This window comes from Microcebus murinus, chromosome 7, assembly GCF_040939455.1.
Source record: "Microcebus murinus isolate Inina chromosome 7, M.murinus_Inina_mat1.0, whole genome shotgun sequence".
Lineage (NCBI taxonomy): Eukaryota > Metazoa > Chordata > Mammalia > Primates > Cheirogaleidae > Microcebus > Microcebus murinus.
The window spans coordinates 70,757,359-70,783,264 of record NC_134110.1 but is presented as its reverse complement, the minus strand read 5'-3'; the positions used below and the strand labels follow the sequence as shown (position 1 = coordinate 70,783,264).

General features: G+C 35.3%; 1 protein-coding gene across 1 annotated transcript; it reads right to left on the bottom strand.

Moving 5' to 3' along the window:
* Positions 1-341: 341 nt before the first annotated feature.
* Positions 342-24,279, bottom strand: CALB1 (calbindin 1). Its single transcript, XM_012763201.3, has 11 exons — positions 24,028-24,279; positions 23,404-23,480; positions 19,907-19,981; positions 10,689-10,772; positions 10,530-10,586; positions 7,429-7,506; positions 4,978-5,033; positions 4,847-4,886; positions 4,666-4,719; positions 2,388-2,459; positions 342-2,050 (listed from the first exon to the last, which is right to left on the bottom strand). The coding sequence occupies exons 1-11, from the start codon at positions 24,104-24,106 to the stop codon at positions 1,937-1,939; spliced, it is 786 nt and encodes a 261-aa protein (XP_012618655.1). The 5' UTR covers positions 24,107-24,279; the 3' UTR covers positions 342-1,936.
* Between the last annotated feature and the right edge of the window lie 1,627 nt (positions 24,280-25,906).

Genomic DNA, 25,906 nt, shown 5'->3' with positions numbered 1-25,906 from the left:
GCCAAAGCTGGTATATTTTTGGTATGTACTTGGTAGTGAACAGTTTTTCTGCAGATGAAATGTAGGAAAATTCTGTATGTTTCTATTTTTGCTTTGGATATCTCCCAGGAAGAAATACTTGACTATGTCAGTTGGGCCAAAAACCCAAAATGTTTGGGTATTTTGAGAAATCTTTGTAAATCTTAATATCAGAGATACCATTTAACTCAGGGAGGCATCTATCTAATAATTCATTGAGTCAAGTTGAACCCTTAGGCTGTAATAATTGAAGCATCCTGAATTTCTACCTGTCATTATATGTCAACTGACATTTCGAAGAATAAACAAATACAAGAGATTAAGGTTATTTTCTTTATTTAATCTTAGTAGTTAAATTCAGTCTAATGTCAGCGCTTCCATTTACATGCTAGAGGCAAAGCCAATCTACCACTCACTTAACATCACTTGATAAATTTTAGTTTTTGGCAGATCTCTTTTCTGTTCATTCTTGAGGGAAAGAGATAGTTCACACTTTTTGTTATTTTTATGAATTGTAAAAATAAGTGTTGAATTTATAGAATGGTGACATTCAAGCTGACCCAGAACCATCATTAACTTTCAGGCAGTAACTTTGTACATTTCACACAGCCACATCTCTCATAGCTTTCTGTTTCACAATCAAAGAATCCAAAATCACCAACTATTACATGTCAACTATAACCAGTATAGGATATTCTAGCTACAAATATGTGAAACTGTTACTTGAATGTGTGTTAAAGAATGTTTTAGAATTTCCCTTGCTATATAAGATAAATGATTACATTAACATTTCTCTTCAATGTTATTTTTTAACTCATTTGAAACTATTTGCAGATAGAAATAGAACTATTTTGAATGCTGATCTCAATATGAAATATAGAGTCCACATAGTACACAAAATTCTTGATGATATAACATTCAATAATCAGGATGTTATGGATTTTACATTAAAATTTAATTATATAGTAAAAAATAGAGTTGTTAGAGCTAGAAAAAAATATTTTTAGAGGCAGCAGATACCCTTGGTGGAAATGAACAGTTCTACCTAGAAAGAAAATCCAGGAGGTATGAAAACTAGACACGAGGACACTCCATATATTAAATTTAATCAGAGATTACAGAGAGATTACACAGACATAAAACAGCAGTTTACTAGAATAATTATAATCTACAACACAGGAAAACAGTTTAGAAAATGGATTAAGGTCATACTCTGACAGTAGGCTTGTTGGAAATGTAGGCATAGAATCAGACAGATTTACGTGTCAACTGATGCTACCATCACTTGTCGCCAGATCAAGTTGAACCAGTAGTTTTGTATGGGTTTAAGCAGTAGACATGTTAATTAGTGAACTAAATCTTCTACAGTGAGAGACTGTTAACTTTATAAAGCCATAATTAATGATTTATTGATATTTGGGTGAGTATTTTAGATGCAAAAGCACATTCCTCCTAATAGTTGGAAATATAGCTTAGAAATACTTTGTGGGACAGTCCTGTGATTGTCTAAAATAAGAATGCTTGGCTTGTCATGTATGATTTTCTTATGCAGAGACATATGTGCATTTACACGTCAGAGACCAGAATTATAGAGATTAATCCTGGTGGAATTTTTAGGGAAATATTGTCCAACTGTATTTATAAAAACAGGAATAGGTTAGGTTCTTTTTGTTTTCACATTGGGCATACTGACTGGCCTAAGCATAGACATTCTCCTTTTCAACCATATAGTTACAAAAACTGTACATTACAAACAGTATAGAAACAAGCTGAAAAGAACGAGCTACACATCCTGGATAATTATCTATATGCAGTTTAATTTACAGATATAAAAGAAAATACAGCCTACTCCCTTATAGTGCACAGTTATTTTTTTGAGATACAATGTATCGCTAGCAAGTGGTTGTGACCACCAACTCTAGTTGTCCCCAGCACAGAGAATAAGAGCAAGATCCGTTCGGTACAGCTTCCCTCCATCCGACAAAGCCATTATGTTCTTCTTGTACGTTGTAATATTATTAATATCCAATTCCTGCAGAACATAAATGGCATTGTAATCCAGTTAAATATGGAAGTTAATTAACCACTGTCAAGTGATAAAATAGACGAAAGCTGCTTTTTACCTCAATCCATTAACAAAAGAGCTAGATTATGTTCTTAAACAAATGTGAATGATCACAAGGTTGTTTTTAAAATCTATTTATCACGGGCACACTGATTTAGGTCAGAGCCAAATCAAGTTAAGAATTGAAATCTATTTCCGTTCCTCTATACATATTTAAAGTGGATTTCCAAAATGGATGTGGGGTTGCTTCTGGATGGATCCAAAAAGTCTGCTTAAGGAATAAGTGGCACGGCAATTAAGTTACCTGTTTATTCTTCTCACACAGATCCTTCAGTAAAGCATCCAGTTCATTTTCATCTATGTATCCATTGCCATCCTGCGAAGGGGAAATAAAAGAGTATGCAACCAACTCTATCTGCAGTAGTGGCGAATGAGGTGAAATGGAAATAACTGGAATCCTCAGAAAAATCTCCCAGTTGTATAGTTGGCAGGTATTATAGCCTGCTTTGTCAGACCCTCAAAGTTTTTAGCTGTTCCAAAGTTGCAAAATATGCAAGGTAAGAGTTGCCTCTCATTCAACAACTTGTATCTGTAAAATACCTTGAACTTTTCAAAGTACTTTCATATTTAATATTTTACTTTGTGTTAACGATATCATCTCCTGTTGAAGTAGGTAAGTAGTCACGAATATGTGCATACAACAATTCATATGAAATCACAAAAGAGCCCAAATAGCCAAAACCATCTTGAGAAAGGAGGTCAAAGCTGGAGGCATCACACTTCCTTATTTCAAAATATATTACGAAGGTACAGTAATTAAACAGTATGGTACTGGCATACTGGCATAAAGACAGACACATAGACTAGTGGAACAGAATGGAGAGCTCAGAAATCAGTCCACATGTATACTGTCAACTGATCTTTGACAAGGATGCCAAAAACACAAAATGGAGCAAGGATAGTTTCTTCAACAAATGGTGTGGTGTAAACTGGTTAGCCACATGCAAAATAATGAAATTGAACCCTCAATTTATACCATAAAAGAAAAATCAACTCAAAATCCATTAAAGTCTTAGATGTAAGACTTGAAACTGTAAAATTCCTAGAAGCAAACATAGGGGAAAACTATGACGTTGATCTTGGCAGTGGTTTCATGAATATGAAACCATTAGCACAGGCAACAAAAGCAAAAATAGACAAATGAAACTACATCAAGCTAAAAAGCTTTAGCACATCCAAGAAAACAATCAAAAGAGTAAAAAAGCAACCTACAAAATTAAAGAAAATATTTGCAAACCCCATATCATGTAAGGGGTTAATTTCCAAAATACATAAAGAACTCCTATAACTCAATAGTGAAGAACTAATAATCCAATTACAAGTGGGCTAATGACTTGGATAGACATTCCTCCAAAGAAAACATACAAAATGTCAACATGTATATGAAAAAATGCTCAATATCACTTATCATCAGAGAAATGCCAATTGAAACCATAATGAGATATCACCTCACACCTGTTAGAATCCTATTATCAAAAACATGCATTGGCCGGGCTCTGTGGCTCACGCCTGTAATTCTAGTACTCTGGGAGGCTGAGGTGGGCGGATTGCTCGAGGTCAGGAGTTTGAAACCAGCCTGAGCAAGAGCGAGACCTGTCTCACTTTAAATAGAAAGAAATTAATTGGCCAACTAATACATATAGAAAAAGTTAGCCAGGCATGGTGGTACATGCCTGTAGTCCCAGCTACTCAGGAGGCTGAGGCAGTAGGATTGCTTAAGCCCCGGAGATTGAGGTTGCTGTGAGCTAGGCTGATGCCACGGCACTCACTCTAGCCTGGGCAACAAAGTGAGACTCTGTCTCAAAAAAAAAAAAAAAAAAAAAAAAAGATGCATTGGCGAGGATGTGGAGAAATTGGAACCTTGTATGCTGTTGGTGGGAATGCAAAATAGTGCAGCTACTATGAAAAACAGTATGGAGATTCCTCATAAAATTAAAAATAGAACTACAAATAATTTAGCAATCTCACGTCTGAGTATTTGTCCAAAAGATTTAAAACCGGGATCTCAAAGAGATATTAGCACTCCAATGTTCATCACAGCACTATTCACAATAGCGAAGATGTGGAAACAATCTACATGTTCATTGATGGAAGAATGGGTAGAGAGATTGTGCTATATACATACAATGAAGTATTACACTGCCTTAACAATCCTGCTATATGTGACAACATGGATGAACTCTGAGGACATTATTCCAGATGAAACAAGCCAGTCACAGAAGGATGGATACAGCATGATTCCACTTATATGATATATCTAAAATACTCAAATGCATGGAAACAGAAAGTAGAATGGTCATTTCCAGGGCTGGAGAAGGGGGAAATAGAAGTTACTAATCAATGGTCATAAAATCTCAATTATACACAGTGAATGAATTCTAAAGATCTGCTCTACATCATTGTCTCTATAGTTTACAATGCCGGGTATTTCATGCTTAATTTGTTAAGAGGGTAGATCTCATTTTAAGTATTCTTACCACAATAAAAAAGAAGGAAAGATTAAAAAAAGAATGAACTTGTACCTGATCATATAGCTCAAAAGCTTTGTTGAATTCTTTCCCACACATTTTGATTCCCTGAAGACAGAGAAGAGAGCAAATGTTAAAATGCTCTTACTATATTTCGATAGGTTTCCCTTGACAAATCTCCCACATTCTAACTTTTCAAGAAAAATATTATTTAAGGAAGAAAAAAGTTAAATACCTGAAATTTAAGAAGAAAATTCTCCTGCACTGGTAGTAACCTTTTGAGAATAAAACATTATATTAATAGATTAAATTTTTTTGAAGAAGATCAGCTTATTATAACAACATTTTCATGGTTCCTAAACTCACCTGGCCATCTCAGTTAATTCCAGCTTCCCATCATTATTTGAATCAAATAATTTCAGCTGAAAGACAGAATGTCATTATTCTGGCCATTTGAGGAATGAGGGAGATGAATATTCAAAATAAAGCTGTTTGACTTATCAAATACTTATTTACACAGTAACAGTTTAAAAACTAGCCGGCATTTTTTAAACTTTCAATGCAAATTTTCAACTCTATAATTTGTATCAATTGCCAGAGTTTATCAAAATAACATAGTCGGAGTAATAGTTGTCTTAGCTAGGCTTCTAGAATACTGTCATTTATTTTTATTGCCAACATGTTCATGTGTGTGTGAAGATGTGGGATGGTGTCTGGCAGTGTATGGCTCTTCCAGAGTCTCTTCAAACATTGGTATGAAAATAAATTTTTAATTTTTTTCACCCTTTTGGAGCATAAAATAACAAAAAAGCAGTAGATGATTAAAATGAATACATTCTTAGAGAATAGAATTTTTGAGTAATTTCGAATTGTTTTATTTTGAATCTATTTTAAGTACTAGATATTCAATGAAGCTCCCTAACTGTTCATTGCACTTGTATATACATCATATACCAAGATACATCTAGACATAAACACACTTGTACCTGTATTTGGGAGCATTCATGTTTTTAGAAAGGAGCAACTATTGCTATAACAGGTTATATAGAAGTAGTATATATGAACTATATTAAACATGTAAAATATGTATACTAAATGAATGCTAAATGTTTGAAACAGTAGCATTATTTTTGTTTTTGAAGAAAGGAATGTGGTCAAGGTTATAATGGATATAGATTTAGTGAGGTCTTTTAAAGGAGGAGAGGAAAGGCATTCTATGGTTTGAGATGTTCTAAGAATCTTTTGCAGGAGGCAGATTTTTTCAGGGTCCTATACTGATACAACATTTTAAATCCATTGACCATAAATTCTAATATTGTCGCGCTGTCTACCAAGAAACTGGACGGATCACAGTTTAGTGCCCATGGGGAACTATTTCCCTACATATATATTTAAATTTTAATTAGTCCTTGATTAATTTGCTTCCTGGATTTGAACTGGTTTATGACATTTAATCAGCTATGTCAGGCCAATCCAACAGGGGGAAACTCCCATCTGAGTGGTTTTTGAAAGGACGCTTCAAATTTGTAACTGGAAAGGAGTCTTTTCTTTAAATAGGTATCCCTTAAGATTGGAACAAAATAGAAAATTGAAAAATGTAGGTTATCGTCCATTTCCCAAAAGTTATTCAGAGCTTAGATCTGCCCATTGTGACACAGAGAAAGTCTCCTCTTTTGTTTGCTGGTGCTGTTGTAAATGCAAATATAATAAGGAATTAAAGATGACCACAAAAACTTTTCTGGTTGTTTTGAAACTGAAGATTAGTTCCACTTTATAATAAATGACACTGTTTAGTGAATAAGGCAAAAGTAAGGTTCTAGTGTTTTTGGTTTTTTTTCCAGATAAATGTGGGCTAAAAGCCTCAGAGTAAACATCAGTTACATCAAATATAATCAAACTCTTGATAAGATTGTTTCTCAGGGTAGCTAAACAGTCTAAGGCCTTCATTAATCTGATATAACATAGCAGCTTTTATAATGTACAGCTATGTTTTATTTAAATCCATGGCATAAGAATTCACAGTAACTTCATGATCCTTAAAACATCTGTAAATATTTCTATTTCCTAGTAGTTCTAATTCTGTAATGAGTCCAAATGATATAACTTCATCTACATGAAACTAACTTCATGGGCATTGGTTTATTTATCTGGAGCCTCATTAATTTATTCGTTCATTTTTTTCCTGAAAACATTAGGTGTCTATGTGTAAAACAGTTTTCATGGTTCTATTATCAATATTCTATAATAGATCTTGGTTATATTGTTTATTATAGCGTAAGGCTCAAGATATATTTAGATTTTCTCAGCCACAGCAGAAATACAATACCCCCAAAAATAAAAATCAAAAGAAAGGAGACCCATTTTAAGTTAATTAATAAAGTAGCTAGAAGAGCTCTTTAAACTCTAACAAAGTCTATGATTTCCCAAGCTGTGATAAAAATGGATTCAGAACCTCTAGAATAAGTGTTTTTTTGATATATAATGTAATATGTATGTACAAGTTTTATAATTTAATGATATAATTACACTGGCTTTGTAAAAAAAAATCACACTCAACTTTTGACAGATAAAAATTACATAGCCCACAAAAAGGAAACACTCAGATGTTGGTTGAGCCTTAAAGCCATTGTCTACAGTACTCAGTATCACAAGATGTAAGCATCTTTAAGTATTTTAATTTTCAAATGAAATGATACCCATGTGCATGTGATGCCCACCCCACAGTTGGTTTATTTCATCGTGTGTAGCCTTGGGAATTAGCAATAACATGGTAATATTTCATGAGCTCTTGGCTACATACAGTCTTTCAAGTCTTACCATTAGGTCTGTATACTCAGCTAATTTCATGTCATCAACAACCTTGTTTGCTTTTTCTAGCAGGTCCTTCAGAAAGTTCTGTTAAAATAAAGAACACTCAGGTAAATTCCAGTGATAAGGTACAGTCTGCTTCCATTTCAGCATGCCTTAAAACAGAGCATACCAGGAATGCAAAGGAAGTTTCTTTTTGAAGAAAAGAAACTGGGAAGAAGCAGGGGAGGAGAGGAACTTAGAAGAAAGACAAAACCATGTGATCCTTTTGGTATCCCAGCGATGGAACTACCTTTGACAGGTGATATGTCGTCTCATCTGTGCTATGCTTTTATGATTTCAATCAAAGGAGTACCTGGCTTGTGCTCTGTGTAGGAATCTGAATTAAAAACTTTAAAACCAGCCAGCCTAAAGGATGTATTTCTACTTACTGATATCTTCACAAGTACTCATGGGACTCTTCTGCAAGAAATATAAGGGCCTTTTTTCTATACCTTTGTAACATGTGTTAAAAATGATCAGTAAACCTCTAATTGCATTTTTGGTCTCACGGGTTGTATCTACATATCGGTTGGCAGCAGTATGAAGCTCATTTCTCCAGAGGGCCAGTTGGTTAGTTTTTGGCTTGATATTGTCCAAAGCACTTTGGTTTAAATGCTTTAACTGTTTGAACTAAAGCAGCCGGCCACAGATGATGTCATAAAATCCTTGAAGAATATATGAATCATATTAATATAGAGATTAATGTGGGAAGGATAAAAAAAAAGATAATTATTAACTTGACAGTTGGAGCTTAGGAGTGAGTTTAATTTTTTTCTAACAGAGACATAAATCAAATAAAAGCTTTACAAAGGCTTGCCATATAAATGACAGTGTAAGTACTTAAGCGTATAATAGACTTTCATTTTGTCTAGCGCTGTTCATTCGCAACTTCTTTATTTTCTCAGAAAAATAATTAATGCAATTATGAAAAACTGAACAGGTACTGTGCCCAGATATTATAGAAGGATTAGTTTTCTTTGGGTCAGCAGTAGTTTAGCTCTCTCCCAAATATACCCCTTCTTCCTGGCTGATTTGACTTCACTCTTTTCAAGGAAGGAGATATTTTTCTTGGTTTGATAAATTCTTTTTTTTTTTTTTTTTTTTACTTCAAACATTCTAATAAGTTCAAAGTGAAGCATGAAAAATTCAAAGTTATCTGTTGGGGGTGAATTTTATTTTTGAGCTTTATAAGGCTTTTGTCAGAGATTAATTGGGTTAAAAAGCCTCATCAGAGACTAAAATGGTGGTCACAAAAATAGCCTGGGAGAAACCTTGGGACGCTGAGATTCAAAGTCGTGTCTGAGAACAAGCGATGTTTTACTCTATTATAGATCTTAAAATTAGCTTTCTTGAAAGATCCATTAAAAAAGAATGCCAACTTATCTTCAAAATTCCCTGGGGAAGAGGATTCTATTTAGAATCTCTTTCTGAGGATAAAATTTAGAACAAAGAAGGAGATTTTTAGGATATTTTGAGGTCAGTATCGGAAATGAGCTAAGGTTTTTTTTATGAACTTGAAATGATTTTTTAAACAATATTTTGGGTCTAATTGAATAAAAACACAATAGCTTAGCTGTCACTTTGTGGGTTGCTGAGCTGCAAGTTTGTGAAAGACTTTGTTTTTGGTGACTTACATGAAGAATGTTTACCTTTTCAATAGGCTGCAGTTGAATGTGTTTTAGCAATTTTGCAATGGTGCAAATGTCACAGTTCCAGCTCTAAAATTGTATGTTACTCAAACCATGTTAAACTATGACTAGGAAACTGTTTGATATTCGTATTTCCCCACATAGCACCGGAAGACATAGCTGTCAATGAATTAAGCTTGAAAGCATGTGGTGCTTCTTGTGGGGGAAAAAAAACAGAATTACCAGATATTCTAGATCCAAATCTAGATTATTTCCTTAGGCAGCTTTGTGATCTTAAAAAATTATCTAATCTCTCTGAATCTCTCTCTTTCTGTCTGTACATTCGGAATGATAATACTTGCACATTTTCTGTGAGGATTAAATGTTAAAGTATGTTTCAAGCACCTCGTACTCTGCCTGACACCTAGTAGGTGCTCAATAAGCAATAACTCACTTCTCTTTTAGTCACTCTGTATTCTGAAGATAGAGAAAATAGGGTCTTTCAGACTGAGACATTTTAGGGTCAGTTTGAGGAGATGAGATGAAGGATACGTCCATATTTCTGAAAAGCTAGTAAATTGAGTCTATGAATAATATAATTTATTATGCCTTGCAGGCCATAAAATCTTTCACGTGCAACACCTTACTTGAGCTTCACAATAAATCTGAAAGGAAAATATTATTGCCCCTGTTTTAAAGATGAAAAAATCAAGATGATGTAGTGATTTGTCCTGAAGTAAGACTTGATTTCAGACCTTTTTGCCTTTTTCTTTATAACCTCCTCTGTGAGAGATGAATTGAAAAATTCGTTTTCAAAGTTGTAGTTTTTCAAAAGTTTAATTCTGTAGGCATCTTGTTGTTATTGTTGAGAGGCAGTAGGTTGTACAGAATGTATAGGGGCCTTGGAGGCAGACAAGTCTGGATTTAAACATTGCAGCTCTGTGTCTTATTTCTGTGTGGCCTTAATTATATCATGTAACTTAACTCTTTTCCTCAGTGGGGTCAGAGTAATCTCAGAAAACTCATGCAAAGATTAGGTAAGAAATATGTACAGTTAGCATATAGTAAGTGCCCAATAAGTTTTCCTTGTTTTTCTCTTGTAAGATAACTCTATTTTATAGATGTTTAAAATATAATTTCAAATTTCAATAAAATGGGTGGCTTATTTGGCTTATGTATAATTCTGTGTGTCTGTCTCTTATGTAACAACTTGTGTACACCACAGAAAATACCAGTTTTTTGCATTGCTGAGTAGAACTTCAAGAAGCACTTGAAGTCTCTTTTTTGATCTGGTACTTCATTAATGATGTGGAAGAGTGGGTGACAATGTGCCACTGCTCAACATTAGTTTCTTTTGTGGGAGGTTTTTTAAAAAGCTGCGAAGTTCTTAGCAGCTTATTTGAAAGGAAAAAAACTTAGCACAAGTTTGTATTTGCTTACCTTAAGCTCCTCAGTTTCTATGAAGCCACTGTGATCAGTATCATATTTTCTCCATGTCTGTAAGTAATTTTAGATAAGGAAAACCAAACACATTAAAAAGAAAAGAACGCCAACAATTCTACTTTCAGCAGCTTTCTTAAAGTGACAGCTTTCCTATACCTTCATGAATTCCTCGCAGGACTTCAGCTGCTGGCATCGAAAGAGCAGCAGGAAATTCTCTTCTGTGGGTAATACGTGAGCCAACTGGAAAAGATTTAGAAAGAGGGAGACATTGTGGTAAGGGGCATGAAAACAGTCTCTGCCATCACCTGCTGCTTAGTGTACCTTCAACCTGTCCCCTAGGAGCAGTTTTATTACCTAGGAAAGTAGGAGAGAAAAAAAACATCAGCAACTTTCCCTTTCTGGTACTTTGTTACACCTGCCATCACAAAGTGTCATCACATTTCCAATGCTTATGCGCCCTGCAGGTGCTCGGCTAGGACTAGTGTGGCCACTTCTCATCTGCTGGACGTACAAGCAGATTCATCCCAGGAGCTTGAACAATTCCTGTGTTCTGTGCCACAGATCAGATCTTGCTCCTCTCAGGGTGCACAGAACGGCACAGGTGGGGCCCGTAGATTTCATGTGAAATGAAAGAAACTGTGAGAAACATGAGTGTAGAGGAAAGGAAGGAAGGAAGGAAAAAGATGCATTCCCAAGCCTGAGGAGGAGAGATCTACTATAGATACAAGGGAAGATAAACTGAAGACAGTGGTAAGGCAGTGGAAAGAGAGGTGGAAAAGAAATTCACCACGAACAGTGGGAAACTGTACAGTAATAGGAAAAGTCAGTTCTCAAATTGTTGATTTCTGCTAAAAGGACATCCACTGCTTGAATCCAGGGCTTGGGTTTATTTTTTGATTTCCACTGCATGACTCTATGACATTTCCCCTTAGATCTCATTTCATAACTTCAATACTCCTCTTTTTTTTTTTTTGGAAGAAAAAAGGGCTCCAGATCCCATTTTATGACTAATACAATCTATCTATTGCGTGCAGAGAAGGAGGGAGCTGGATTGATGACCCCACTGCAGACGTGAGTTCTATTCCTGGCTCCGCTGCTAATTAGCTGTGGTCCCCAGCAACCCTTCAGACATTTTTGGACTTTAGTGCCCTCGTCACTAAAATAAGGAGCTGAAATAGAAACCAACATCTTTTAAATGTATTGGGTTCAAACTGCCTTCTGTTAGAATGACTGCATCATCAGCATTAAAGAATGAACCTACACACACTACATTTCATCTGAACTCCCTGCAGCTTAAGTATGGACCCTCAACCCTGGATTTTAGAACCTATAGTCTAGATCAACCTTAAGGTCAGTATAAGTTCTAAAAGTTCTACCAAGTTCTAGGAAAGACTATCACATCTATTTTTTTTTCTTAAATTTCATCCTTTTAGGTCCATTCAAAAATTAAAAATTTAATATAAAATGTATCATTCTACCATATATGCAAGCAATCTCATCTTCCTTATGCCTGTATAATATATCTTGTTTTAGATTTTTGGAATAATATCTCAAATTAAAATTGCTCAGTTTTTAGGCACTGTATGTGGGGGTAAGAACAAGAAAGGGGCCATTTTCTCAGAATGTTTAGTATGACCCAGTCAGAAAAAATTTTCTTATTTATTTTGAAACAAAAGTCACTAGTGTGGGTAGATGACAACATATCTAAAAGATGAAAATAGGGGTTTAGGATTTGCTAGTAATTTTAAAAATGTAATCAGCTTTTGGTCCATAAACATACTTATATCATTACAGTGTGGATATGTATTATTCCTTATCAGGTCTATTATGAAATTCAAGGTACACTTCTGTGACCTTTGTATTCTTTTAATTCCTTTGAATTCTCTAATTATAAAATTACATTCTCATAAATAATATAATTCAATTGAATTCAAAGCCCAAATTTTTCAGTTGAGGATATTAAGACCCAAAGAGGTTAAATAAATTGATCTGCAGACTTTGAAAGTCACTTTAATTTGATGATTATTAGTAAATTAAGTCAGCAATATGTTTATTGAAGACAGCAATAGAATCGATGACTTGCTTCTTTACTGTTGGACTATGAATAATGCATTTGTGGGTGATTTTTTTACATGTAACAACAAGATAGTCTGATATGATAGACTGTTTCCACTAATTGAAAATTAGAATGCCACCTTCCTTATAAAGACCCCTTTATTCCTCATCTGTGAGTGGTCTGCTAATGAAAAGTAGCTATACATGATTTTCATCATTAAAGGAGCCAGATACCGGCTAACTTAGTCCCAGAGACTATGCCTCCACTCAAAGCTAAGTGGGGAGAGGAGAGGGAGAGAGAACTGCAGTGGGTGGGCTGGACATGGAGAAGGGTTCTGTCTTGAGTCTTTTGTAGAGTCTCAACATGTCTGTAATAATACTTTCCTGAAGGGGCTCCAAAGAGGTGGGGCAGGAAGAAAAGAATAAACCAGAAAAGAGGAGGGAACAAAGACAAAAGACAATAAAATGTATATGTTTCAAAGATATGTCAGAGACAGACATTTCAAGGAACAGATTGACCAATGGAACTGGATGTTAAGTATACATTTTGGAAGACTCTGTGTGATATGAGTTGACTGGCCACCTTATATCATGGCTGAGCATTAATATAAGCATTCATTTGGGAAACAAGAAATAGCCAGTACAAACATTTCCTTTATTTATTGATATGTCACTTGTCAGATACTACGTCTTAAGTTTTTGGTGGACCTTCCCCTAGACCATTCCTTTCAAGAGGGAGGAGAATATTTCTTTTCTGCATCCCCTGAATGTCCAGCGTGGTGCCCAGCATCTTATATGCCTGAAATAAATGCTTGTGCATTGGCTGAAAATTTTACTTTATTATGAATACATACTTAACATGATTTATAGTATTTTTACTATCCCTTCATAATTTTCTATTTTGCTTGAATGTTTATAATTAATCTGTGCTTTGAAGAAAAAATATAATTTTTTAAAAAATATGGTACTTCTCCAAATCCACTGAATGCATGAAAATAGAAAAAAGAAAAGAATGAGCTAGTGAGCAATGATTAAATGTAAAATTAGAAATTTAACCATCTTTGTTTCATAAATTAAAGTTCAAGTGACTCACATAAAATTCAGAGATCTGTAGAACATCAGATAGAGAGATGGCAAAATTGCTCGTAATGTCTACTGTAAATGTATATTTCTTGCCTACGCTATTTTGTTCTTACTCTTACTTTAATTATTTAAAAATATATATCTCTGTGCAACATATTCAATCCATTCTAATTTTGTTGAATGGTTAGTGTTACATTCAATACAGTACTGTCCTATTTTACAAATGTTAGAAATGAGTCTTAAACATGTAAAAGATTATTATAAAACAAACTAGCCATTAGGAAAAGCAATGAGTATGTGTGGATAGGATGTGGCTATGGTGAACATGAAGAAATCTTTCTTAAGGTATGTTTCACAATGCCGTGGTCTTGTGTTGTTTGTGGGCTTTTCTGTCAATGCATATGAATCAGTATTTAAGTTTCAGAGCTGGGCAAAGTGATTCTCCAGCTGGAGCCTCTAAGACCATGTCTACAATGTGGAAGGTCTTTTACAGAAGGTGTTGAGCAGGGTTGGACAAGGCATGGAGAGGGTCTCTGCTGGACAGAGAAGCAATCATGCCACTTAAGTCTTTTTTAGAGCCTCAACCTGAGAATTTCTTCTCAGATTTGTTAAGTCATTGCTGTCCAATACTTGTTCCAATATTATTGGTGATTCCTTAGTCTTTGGGCTGCCTGCCTGCTTTTTTATGAACTCTCAAAACTTTTTTATGGAGAAGAGAGCGAAAAGTAACAAAAGGAGAATGGAAGGCAGACAGTTGTGGCCACAGGCAGAATCCCAAGAGCTTCACTTAGGAGATTTGGTTGCTTGTCACAAAGAGTGAGGGGTGAAAAGAACCCTTTCTTTCTGCTTGCCTATCTTCCCTGCTAGTCTCTATTCTCCTTAAGGATAGGGTCTGTATCTTATTTGCTGTTTATTTGCCCAACAATTGCAAAAATTTCAGTAAATATTTCACTGAACCAATGAATGAAGGCAACTGACTATTTTTCTAGAGTCAGCATAGGCCGTAAATGAGTAGAAAAAATGTTCCTTTGCAGATCATTCAAATGACGTGTTCCTAAGCTGTAGACAGAGGGTGGACATTGTGATCTGCTCTCCAGCGCTCCCTTCAGTTGCTGGGAATGTTCTGTGGCCTCAGCTGTTGGGCCTCTTTGAGGGATCACTGGGGCTGTGGAAAGTTGCCTCCCCGGGAAGCTGCAGCCTATGACTGATTCACACGGGGGTATGAAGGCCCAACCCACTCACTCAAAATGTGGGGCATGTTGCCCAGCTCCAGAGCTCATTGAAGGGCCAGCCTGGCATCTCCTTCCGCCCCGTTCTGTTCTCTTCACTTTCCTTCCACAGGTATTGATCCCACGAGCACTTCCTAATAGGCCTTCTCGTTGCTACTCCTCCATGCAGATCTGCTTCCCAGGGAACTCAACCTGTAACAAGGGCCTTTCCATCTCTCTTCTATGCCTGGCATAACATAGAGCCCTTGCCTTACGTTTCCGAGTAGGTTGAAATCCCTTGCCATGGCTCATTTGTCTATTAAATCCTAGGCACTGTGCTGGCAGCAGGGGATTCGCAGTCCCTGCCAGTGAGAACTTCACAGGGAGGCAGCTAATTTCAAACAATTTTTTTTCCCCTGACAATTTCAAAGCAGGAGACAGATACAACAATAAAACTAAGTACTAGGCATGAGGAGAGTATGCATGAAGGGCAATTCCATTGGAGATGTAAACGACTGAGATAGGTACTTTAAATTGCACCTGCGGCAGAATTCTTAACTTTTAAAGACAATCATGCTGCCTGTTAACACATATTAGCCAAGCATTCCTTTTTTTTTTAATTTGAGATCCAGAGTAACATTTTTTTTTCTAGCCACTGAGAAGTGAGTGCAGGAAATTTGGAAGGCAAATAATCTTCTCAAAAATTTAAGACTATTTAAATTTAATAATTTGAATTTGTCAAATTATGTAAGTGGGATAAAAAAAAAAAGCTTGGCATTCAGAAGAATGGTGTAGCTTTTCCGATAGGTTATTTTTGTATTTAACAATAATAGCAAATACATTTATTGAGTTGTTATGGTGTGGCAGAGTTGGTCTACTTCTTTGACACGTATTATCTCATTTGATGTTGATACTCCTAACAACCTTATGAAATTAATACATTGTCATTCCTGTTCACAGCCAAGGTAACAGAGCCTCAGAGAAGGTAAATGATCTGCTCTCACATGGCTTGTAGTGTGAGCCAGATTTGAAAGCAGACAGTCTGATTATCTAGATTTTGAGACTCTGTCCTTTATCTTTATCACCCTCCATTAAAATCTTTAATCAGAAAAAGTTTTCCTAATAGATTGTTAAAAATGTCTACCTAGAGTGAATGTTTAAATCAGATTTCATTGCCAGTCATTTCTCCAAATTCTGAGGTGGAAAAGTAGTCTGCCGTGAAAAATTATATTCCCCAGGCTAAACTCACATGCTCAAATCCCATTGTGGAAGAAAAGAGGGAAAGGCTCGAGAAATGCTTTCTTCCCTGGGAGGGTTGTTACAGTTTTAGGATTAAAATAGCTTTTAGATCTATTTTTCAGTGGATGCACTGACCTGAACAGATAGAAACAATAAGACTGGAGAGGATGGTTGGTTCCTACACATTCCCCAAGGGATCAGGTAAAAAACTTATATATTTGACATACAGCTAAGGGAAATATCTATACTTCATGTGTGCACCAGGGAAGAAAAATTTCATTACCTGCTAAATCCTCTTCCTTTTTGCTTATTTTAATTGGCCTTCTTTGCAATAGAGCTATTATTCTGAATAAATTTAGAACATTTTTGACTGTCATGGTATTTGCTCAATGATCTCAGAATTTTGATGTCCCTGTTTTGAGTTCATATTAACAATCTCTTTATTACTGAACTGTGTTTGTGTGAATTTTAACATCTATTTAAAGACATGAAATTAGAAAGTTCAGAAGAAAGCATATTTGCACATTGTCCTCCTTTTTACATGTTTCTAGGTAGCAAATGCATGTTGTTGGAAAGTGTCAGTCAACCTCGTCAGATTCAAACTTTGAAAATTAACCATTAAGTTTTCCAATTTTTTGAACGTGTTTCAGAGACAAACCAATTTGGGCTGCGCCATCAGGAAAGCAGACTACTACATGAATATCATTTGGTTTGCTTTGGTTAGATTTTGAATGAGTACAACTATTCAGTGGACATACTAAAAAGGCAAATCCAACCTTTTTACCTTTTGAACACGGAAGTTAAGGTGTGCTGAACATGGAAGTTAAGGTGTGCCTGACATTGATAGGTAAATTTTTATACATTTTGGAAAACATGGGATTTTGTGTTCCTTTATAGCTAGTTGGGATTTGGGTATTGGTGTTCCATATTATATATACGATTTTTAAGTAAGTAGTATCATATGTCAAGTTGGAAAAAGAAAAGATGACCTTCATTTAATATAACTTTCTAGTGACACTAGAGGGCACATGATAAATTCACGCATTTCCAATTCTCCCTTTCCCCACTTTAGATTACATGTAGAAACTTGTAATCTAGAACTTTCCATTTCTATTTTTGAATGCTTTTCAGAACCTCTCTTTTTTCGCTCCTACTTAACCACAATAGACTGAATAACCATGCATGTGAACTACTGAAGCAGTCTCCTCTCTGTTTGCCTAGTCTCTAATTCTCCTTTCTCAAACTAACCCCCAGACCCCCTCCCTTACTTATGTGGCTTGGCTGATAACACAGGTTAATGAAAAGAATTCTGTAAACAAAGTCATGTCTAGGTCTATGTATAGGTTTTGTCACTCCTGTACAGTGGGACCTTGGACACATCATTCGACCTTTCTGGGCTTCAGTTTTTTCATCCTTAAAATAAGGAATTTTGGCTAGTTCTTCCCAAGGGTCCCATCTAGCAAAACGTTCCATATCCTGGAACACTAAAACCCTCTAATATGTTTTTATGTGTCTAACTTCTCTGTCTTTAAACTCTTTCTGCTTCGGCTGATATGAAAAATTCTGCTCAAATCATGTTTCAAGTGCCAAGTAACTTCTCTATACGGTACTTTGTGCATCCCTATTTAACCTGGCTAAACTTAGAACCTTGCCATAAGTAATCAACCAACTGAAGCTTGACAATCTTTCTTTTTAATGCAGAAAATGTGCAGATTATTTATTATTTAAAAAAGTAGGCAGGGTAGTTTAGGGGAATATGTATGGATTCTGACTATTCTACCATTTATTTCTTATATTTTCTTTGACCTTAGGCAAAATCTATTGAAGCTTCAGGTTTCCTAACTATAAAATATTTAGACTAGATTAATTTTGTCATTATGAGGATCAAATGAGATAACATATTTGAAAACATTTTATAAATTGTATAATGCTATACAAACTTAAATTATTTCTCATCTCCTTATTTCTATAAAACTCCCTTAGTTCTTCATTTCAGTCTTCATTACCTTCTTCATTCTCTTCTGTTATCTACACTTCTCTATCTTTCCTGACACAGAAAAAACCTTTTCTTTCCTGTAACAGTTTCTTATCTCAAACTTCTGGGCAAATCTCTTTCATCAAACCTCCAAGACAATGTATCTGCTAAGTGACCTCTAACCTGTCATTCAAATTAGACCTCAAATAATAAGGCATAAATGATTAAGCTATATCATAATAGTAAAATCTGGATTCAAAACATGAGCATCCATTTTCTCCTTTGGAAAATGTAAAATCAGAATCAGATGTATGGTTTTTACTGCACAACCTAGTATCATGGAATGGAATAAACAGTTGAGCCCATTGGAATCCTTCAAAGTGAAGTAAGTTAAATGTAAGATGACAGTCTTTCCTTAACTAGAAAAAGTATGCCAAACTCTGACATAGTCAATCTATAATTTCACTTATGTCAGATTTTCAAACTAGTTTTGAATAATTAGATTTACCTCATCTCATTTATGTTCATTTAAAAGTTATTTATTTTCTTATCCTTGATGATTTCATGTCTTGATTAGTTGGCCTCTATGTCAATCTGTAAGTCCCATTACTATTATCTATTTATATAGTAATGAGTTACACATAGGTAAAGGGGAAAGTGTATACTCCAGGGAAAAATTTTAATTATGAAGATTGAAGATAATAATAGTATGTCCTCCCTTAACTCTATTTGGAATAGCTGTTTAAAAATAAGCGAATTTCAGATTGGCATCACAAGTGTCCTATATGATCAGTTATTTGAAAACCAGGTTAGTTCTCCAAATCAAAGGTAAATTATGACTAAATGTTGCTGAGAGCCAGAATACTTCATGGTTTAAGACACTGAGAACATTATATGAAGAACATAATTATGCTTATGATTTGGCATATTTTAAAATACCTCTTTATTAATTTTTCTGAACAAAGCCTTCCACTCAATTTCACTAATAGGTCGCAGAGATAAAAAAGAAAAAAGAAGCTGAGACACTAGAGTCTAAAAACATACAAGTAAGGGAGGAAAGAGCTCTTTCACAAATCTGAGAATGCAGAGGAACTAATGAATAATCCAAGTTTTACTTCCTTGATTCACAGACAAAAATAAGTTACCCTTAATGGGAAAAGTCATTGTTAAAAGATTTGACACCCACAGTTTTAACTTTGAGAGACTCAAGAGAAATATGCACCTATAACAGATCATTAAATATTCTCTCACTTTAGTTAAATTCATGGGTTTTTACTAAGGCCAACTGTCAATCTAAAATAGAATTTCCGAAACCAAGATGTAGCTTTTTGCCATGAAATATTACGACTGGAAGTATTCATAGGAACTGCAAATATTTTCATTTTATATTTTAAAGGAAAATTCTATGCTGTTAAATGATAGGAAATAGCGGTGAACCATGTACTTGGACACTTTTTTTGAAGTGAGCTGGGTAATGTACTGTGATGGATACTCATCCAGAAGTTGGGGACTTGTTCCTCTAACTGCACCTGTGCCAGCCAACAGCTGCATGACCAGAGGCAAACCATTTCATTTCTCCAGGGTCTCAATTTTGTAATGTATTAAATTTAGGCTCTGGATTAGGCAAACTCTTAGGTCTCTTTTATTTCTAAACATTTTTTTGATTTTATATTTCTGAACAAAAGATAATATATTACGTAGGTAAAGTAAGGCTTTCTGAATGGGTCTTGCGATATCATGTTTGACTTGGATACAACTTCAAAATTAAAGCACATTTATTAAAATTAAATCAGAAAAATGCATAAGTTCCTTACCTCTACAATTCCTATTTTTCCATCATCTCTTTGCCCATACTGATCCACAAAAGTTTTCATCTCAGGTGATAACTCCTAAAATTATATAAAAGCAGGTAAGAAGTTTGTAAAAAACAATACCCAATTATGCTTGCAATGGTGATAATAACATATTGCAAAGAAAACCAAAACTGTATCCACTTAGAATTGTGCATACTGATTAACTATTCTCATGAAAATTAAAGGCATAACAGATACACAGTATTAATTGGTTCCAAATGAAAGTTATTATTATCATTTCTAAATCAATCACTATGATTTATCTTCTATTATTTAGTTTTGAGAATTTGCTACCCTTTGAAAATATAGAGGGAATCATTCAATTCATAAACTTCAGTGAATGTAAATATAATAATCATTGTTAATATACTTTGAAAATTGCTTGCGTCAGTAAATATTATTTTATATTGCTGCATTATTTTGTCCTATAACATTTTTCTTATTCTAACGCAATGTATTTTTCCATGGAAGGTAGTAATGTGTGTTTGCAATTTGGACAAGCGAAAAATGTGAATGTCGAAGAATAACTCACTTTATTGGCAAGTGTTTCCAGCACGGAATAAGCATTTATTAACTAAATTAATTTAAAAATTAAATAGATTAGAGAGCTATGAACTATAAACTAGTGATCTGAACATGGAGCTAGTATTCAGGAAGTTTAATTTTTACCCTTGGGTATCCAACATAGCCCATTTTAAATTGCCCTGCTGAATTAACTGAAGCCTATTTAAAATAGGTCAACCCTTTCTAATGTCCTATTCTATGTCCTTGGGAAAGCAAATTAAGGTCTCAATTTTTATCATAACTAACAAGATGGTGGTACTGTCTACCACACAGTTTGCTGTAGGGATAGATAGGTTAATATAATTTAAGGGCTACATTGAGGCTAAATAGCATTACTAGTAGTATTTACAAAATCCTTTCGGAGCCAATGTAAATATCTTTAATAGACATAAGATAATAAATATTAACAAAGCAATTTAATTATATTTGACTCTTTAAAAACTCTTCTACTATAGATAAATTACAATTTGTATTTATTAAATTTTGTTATGGAAATAATTGTAAGAAAATGAAAGTGTCCACCCCATGGTGATAGTGAGAATATCAGTCTCTCTATTTTTTACACATATCTTTATGTAAACAAAACCCAAAACATTCATTCTTAAATTTTAACACTGTGTAATACCTCTAGTTTAACTAGCAGATTTGACACTTGGTTTGTGAAATTTCTGGGTGAAAACTATGTCAAAATTTATTTTTTAAACAGTGCAAAACATATAATCATCATGATCATCATCATCATTGTTATTGTCAATTAAAGGTTTCTAAAAGTGAATGCAAATTTAAAGACTAAACACTATACTTCGTGTAAAAGGGTAGTTTCTGAAACTATATTGGAATATTATATTTCATAAATGCTATATTCATACACTTATACAGTGAAACATGTATCCAGCCTGTGAACTTCTCAATCCAGAGCTTGATTTAGATTTTAACTATCCTATCAAGCTAGAAAAATAGTCAAGAATCAAAGTATTAAGCCACTTGATATAATTCTATACCTGTGCTCATGCTCAAATTTAGTATTATTGAATTATAATCTAATAATCAGAGTTTCAAATATTCCAAAACTGGAGCCTAGGCAGTAGAAAAAATTGAAGTTAACTTGAAAATTCCAAAACAAAGGTATTGTTTACAAAAAGGTACACATATTAAAATAGGAGGAGGGAAAGAAAAATCTGGAAAAATGGATAGAGTTCAAGAATATTTGAATTTCTAAGATGAAAATAAATTTCAATATTAAAATTACTTCTGGAAAAATCGAAATATAATCATTTGGCTGCTGGAAGCATCTTCTAAGGTTTTAATTGCAAATGTTATGGAAAGTAAGACTTTCCAACCAGATATTTTTAATAAATATTTTTTAATGAAGAAGAGAATTGCTATTTTTTTATTAGCCAAAGATCCATAGAGCTGTAATTATGGTGTTGCATAAATTTATTTACATGACAGTACATAAGATAGAGGGAGGTTGGAAGGTATATAAAACATTTTTATGTTATTTGATTCCATTCCATTATACTTTTAGATTTATGTAACATTAATTCTGGATAAAACAATCCCTAGAGCACAGTCTAGTTTAAAATCAATTTGGTCAATGATTTTAGCAATTGATAGTTCTATAATGCACTATAATACATTTAGAGACCACTAGGATTCTTCTGAATATGTGGCACAGAGATGCATACTACACAATTTTCAATTTAAATAGAACAAAAAGACAATTCTGTTATTACATTTTATAGCTATCAATCAATACTAGAGGTATGACTTGCTATATGATATATACAGATACATCATTAGTACTATAAAATCTCTTTCTATCCATAGTCGAAAAGGCCAAAGACCATTAACATCTAATTAGTCCAATCCACTGCCTTCTGAAAGGCAGTCTTACATAAACCTCAATAGAGTAGTAAAATTCTTAACCCATTTTCCTTTATGCAACCATCTCATCTATGTTTAGAAGCTGTATATATTTTATTTTCTGCTAACAACATCTTTTCTTAACAGGTTAATTTATGCCCAAAGAAAGTTATTTATAATTAATAAGAATTACCATTTATTTAAATAATTATTGCCTTAAATCACAAACATGGCTCATTTCCAAGACACTATTAATTGCTTCCCATCAGAGTATTGCTTTTTTTTTTTTTTTTTTTTTTAACAATAATGAAATTCTTAAAATTGTCTTACATTTTCACTTCTCTTAACTTTTGGGTTCCCCCTTTCAACAAAATGAAGACCTTTTCTTGCTAAATTCTTGCTCACTATGATGTTGCAAGTGGGCCAACTTTTCCCCAGTGAGGAGGGTCAAGGCAGAATGTTTTCTCATCTCCCTCACTACATCAACATCACGGCAGTAATATCTGGCAATAGGATAAGAGATCCATAATCTGCAGATCTGTTTCCTGACCACCAAGGGGCAGAAATGTATTTCTACCCCCTTACTTCTCAGGCAGTAAAAGAGAAGTTAAAAATTATCTAACCGAACCCAATGGTAAAGGTGGTGATCCATCAAAGGATCTCATGCACCTACAGTTTTCTTTTAGGAGCTATTAAGGCAAGTACAAGTATAGAATATATGTTTTTAAAGCTTCAATTTCAGACTGTAAGGTTTTTCCCACTAGAAAAATCAATCTCTCTCTCTCTCTTTCTCTCTCCCCCTTCCTCCCTCCCTCTCCCTCCCTATCTTTCTCTCTCTCTGTTTCTCCCCCGTGCCCCTTTCTCCCTATGTAACTTTGAAAGGTGTTCTTTCTCATCTTTCTCAGTCACTAAACATTCACAATCTCCAGAAAGCACTTGATTGACCTCGCTGGCTTTTTATGAAAACACAAGAATATTTATATTTTAGGGTTGAAGGTCTTTTTCCTCCTTCACAAACTTGAACCTACCAATCCAGCTTTCTTACGCGCCTGCTGGAGCTCCTGGATCAAGTTCTGCAGCTCCTTTCCCTCCAGGTAACCACTTCCTGCAAAGACAAAGAGGCACCCGAGCGTCAGATATCTCCTTTCCTCATTCTCAGTGCCTTCCCTGTTCACTTTCCACGACAGCTATCTTTCTGGCCACCTGAGAAGCTCTCTCTTGCCTGGACACCGTTTAAGCAGCAAAGGGTACAGACGCGGCAGCGCTCCCCTCCTGGGGTGTCAAAACTTTAGATCCACTGAGGACAAAGGGGGATGGTTGGGGTGCTGAGCGCAGCCATAGAAACTTTGGGGAGCAGGGTCTCCCAATCCTCGCTCTTTCTCTCCTTCTATCATTACGGTTCCTGGAAAGACAGAAGTTTAAGGTGTGGGGATTACGTGGAAGCAATAATAACTTTCAGGTTGACGGTTTGGCAGCCAGTCCGGGAGATAAGATTAGGTAGGTAGAGGGGGGGAAAGAAGTAAAGAATAGAAAGGAGGATAATGGGACCAGGAGGCTCAGGGGAAGGCAAAGACTAGAAAAGGGGCATGGAAACGGGTCCTGAAACAGTTAAAAAAAAAAAAAAGAAAGAAAGAAAAAGAGAAGATAATCACCGTCAGCGTCGAAATGAAGCCAGATCTCGAAAAACTGTGAGGCTGTGATCAGAGAGGACTGCAGGTGGGATTCTGCCATTGTACAGCGGGGTGCGTGTGCGGGAGCGAGTCCGTGCGCGAGTGGGGTGAGCGAGACCCTCGGCTGGTGCGCGAGTCAGGGCTGCGGAGGAGACCGGGCGCGGGCGCTGTCCTCGGTGCTGCTCGATCGGGCGTCCTTCCGGAGTTCTCTCTCTAACCCCGCACCCAGTTCTCAGTATTTATCCCGACCGCCCCGAGCCGGGCCACGCCTCCTCCTGCCTCCCATCCCTCACTCTCCGCCTCTTGCTCTCACCAACCTTCTTCCCCTCCCTTCCAGTTTTCTCCTTTCTTACCAGGAGAGCTAGCTGGAGCAGGAGTTTTGGCGTGTAGGAAGCAGCAGGTGGTGGAGGATACTTTGCTCAGGGATTGGATGCCGAAAACAGAGGCTCATTTCCCCCACATTCTCCTAGTCCAGGAAGAATCTTATTCCTGATAATATATTGAGGAACATAATAAAAATATAATAACACTGTTGACCTAGAGAGGTTTGGGTTTTCAGCTGGGCGGGGAAAGCTGATGAAAGGGAGAGCCACATAAATGATGATTATATTTGTGTGTGAGTTCTCCAAGACTTTTCAGTATGTGAACAAAACCAGGGGAAAGCTTGGAAAGTATTAGATTAATTTGATTAATGTATAGAGTGAATTGATGAATATCAATAATCACTCTATCCAGTGCTTGTGAAGACTATCATATGAATGTTTTCTAAGGTGATTTATATGAACTAACTTTGCCAACATGAGAAAGCAGGATTATGGTTCCAGCTTGAAGTAGAATTATAACTAAAAAGTGATAGAATTAAATTATAACACCTTAAAATATTAGAGGAGGAAGTGATTTTAGAGACACCATAGTTTACTGCCTTTGAATTTGGAAAGAGTGAGTAAACTAAAGCAAAGAGAAAGAAAGAATCTGGCCCACGTTCATGTGTAGGTGAATTAGTGACTCAGCCACAGCCCATTCAGTGGCCTTCACACACAGACCTCTCCTCCTTTCTATGCCATGCAACCCTTGCTAGAGTATTTTTCAGAAACTGGAGGTCACCAACAGAGTTGGGGAAAAAACCTACTTAATTTATGGTATATTATGTATTTTAACATAGTAAATGATATAATTAGATTGTTTATTATTGCATAAATGCTTTGAAAGTATTTGGTTTTGAGTCATTTGGACCTTGAGGTCCACTGAAAATGTATCTTAAGCAGCTGATTACAATGGTACAAAAGCAAAATGAAGGAACAGGAGAAATTTAAACATAGCCAATATAAACTTAAAATGTGTTAAAGTGAATTCACCAAGCTCTAGATTTTTAACTTTGTGTGATTAAGTGTGAGAACCTTCAAATTCATGTCTTTGAGACTATGGGTCTATTCAGTAGTGGGTATGTGGAACTTTGTTATAAATATCTATTTAAGAGACCTATCAATTTGAAGTTGGCCTATTTTAATAATCTCCTCAATGGAGTCCTCACTTCCATGGTACTTTGTAGTTCATAAATTATTTTCACTTGAGTTACTTTATCTGATTCTCACATTTAGTCTCTGAAGTTGATACTCAGAGCAATACTGTTATTCTTATTTTACACAAGAGTTAAACTAGATTTTGAGAGGTTAATATTATAACACTATGTTCTTTGACTAAATAGGGATTCATTAGACATCCAGTTATTTGTACTTTCATTCATCCAATGAACATTTATTAGAACCTATTATGTCAAGAGCTCTGCTACGCACTAAAAATAATGAAATAAAAGTTGTGGTGCCTCCCTTCTTGAAGCTTAGATTTATAGGGATACAGTCAC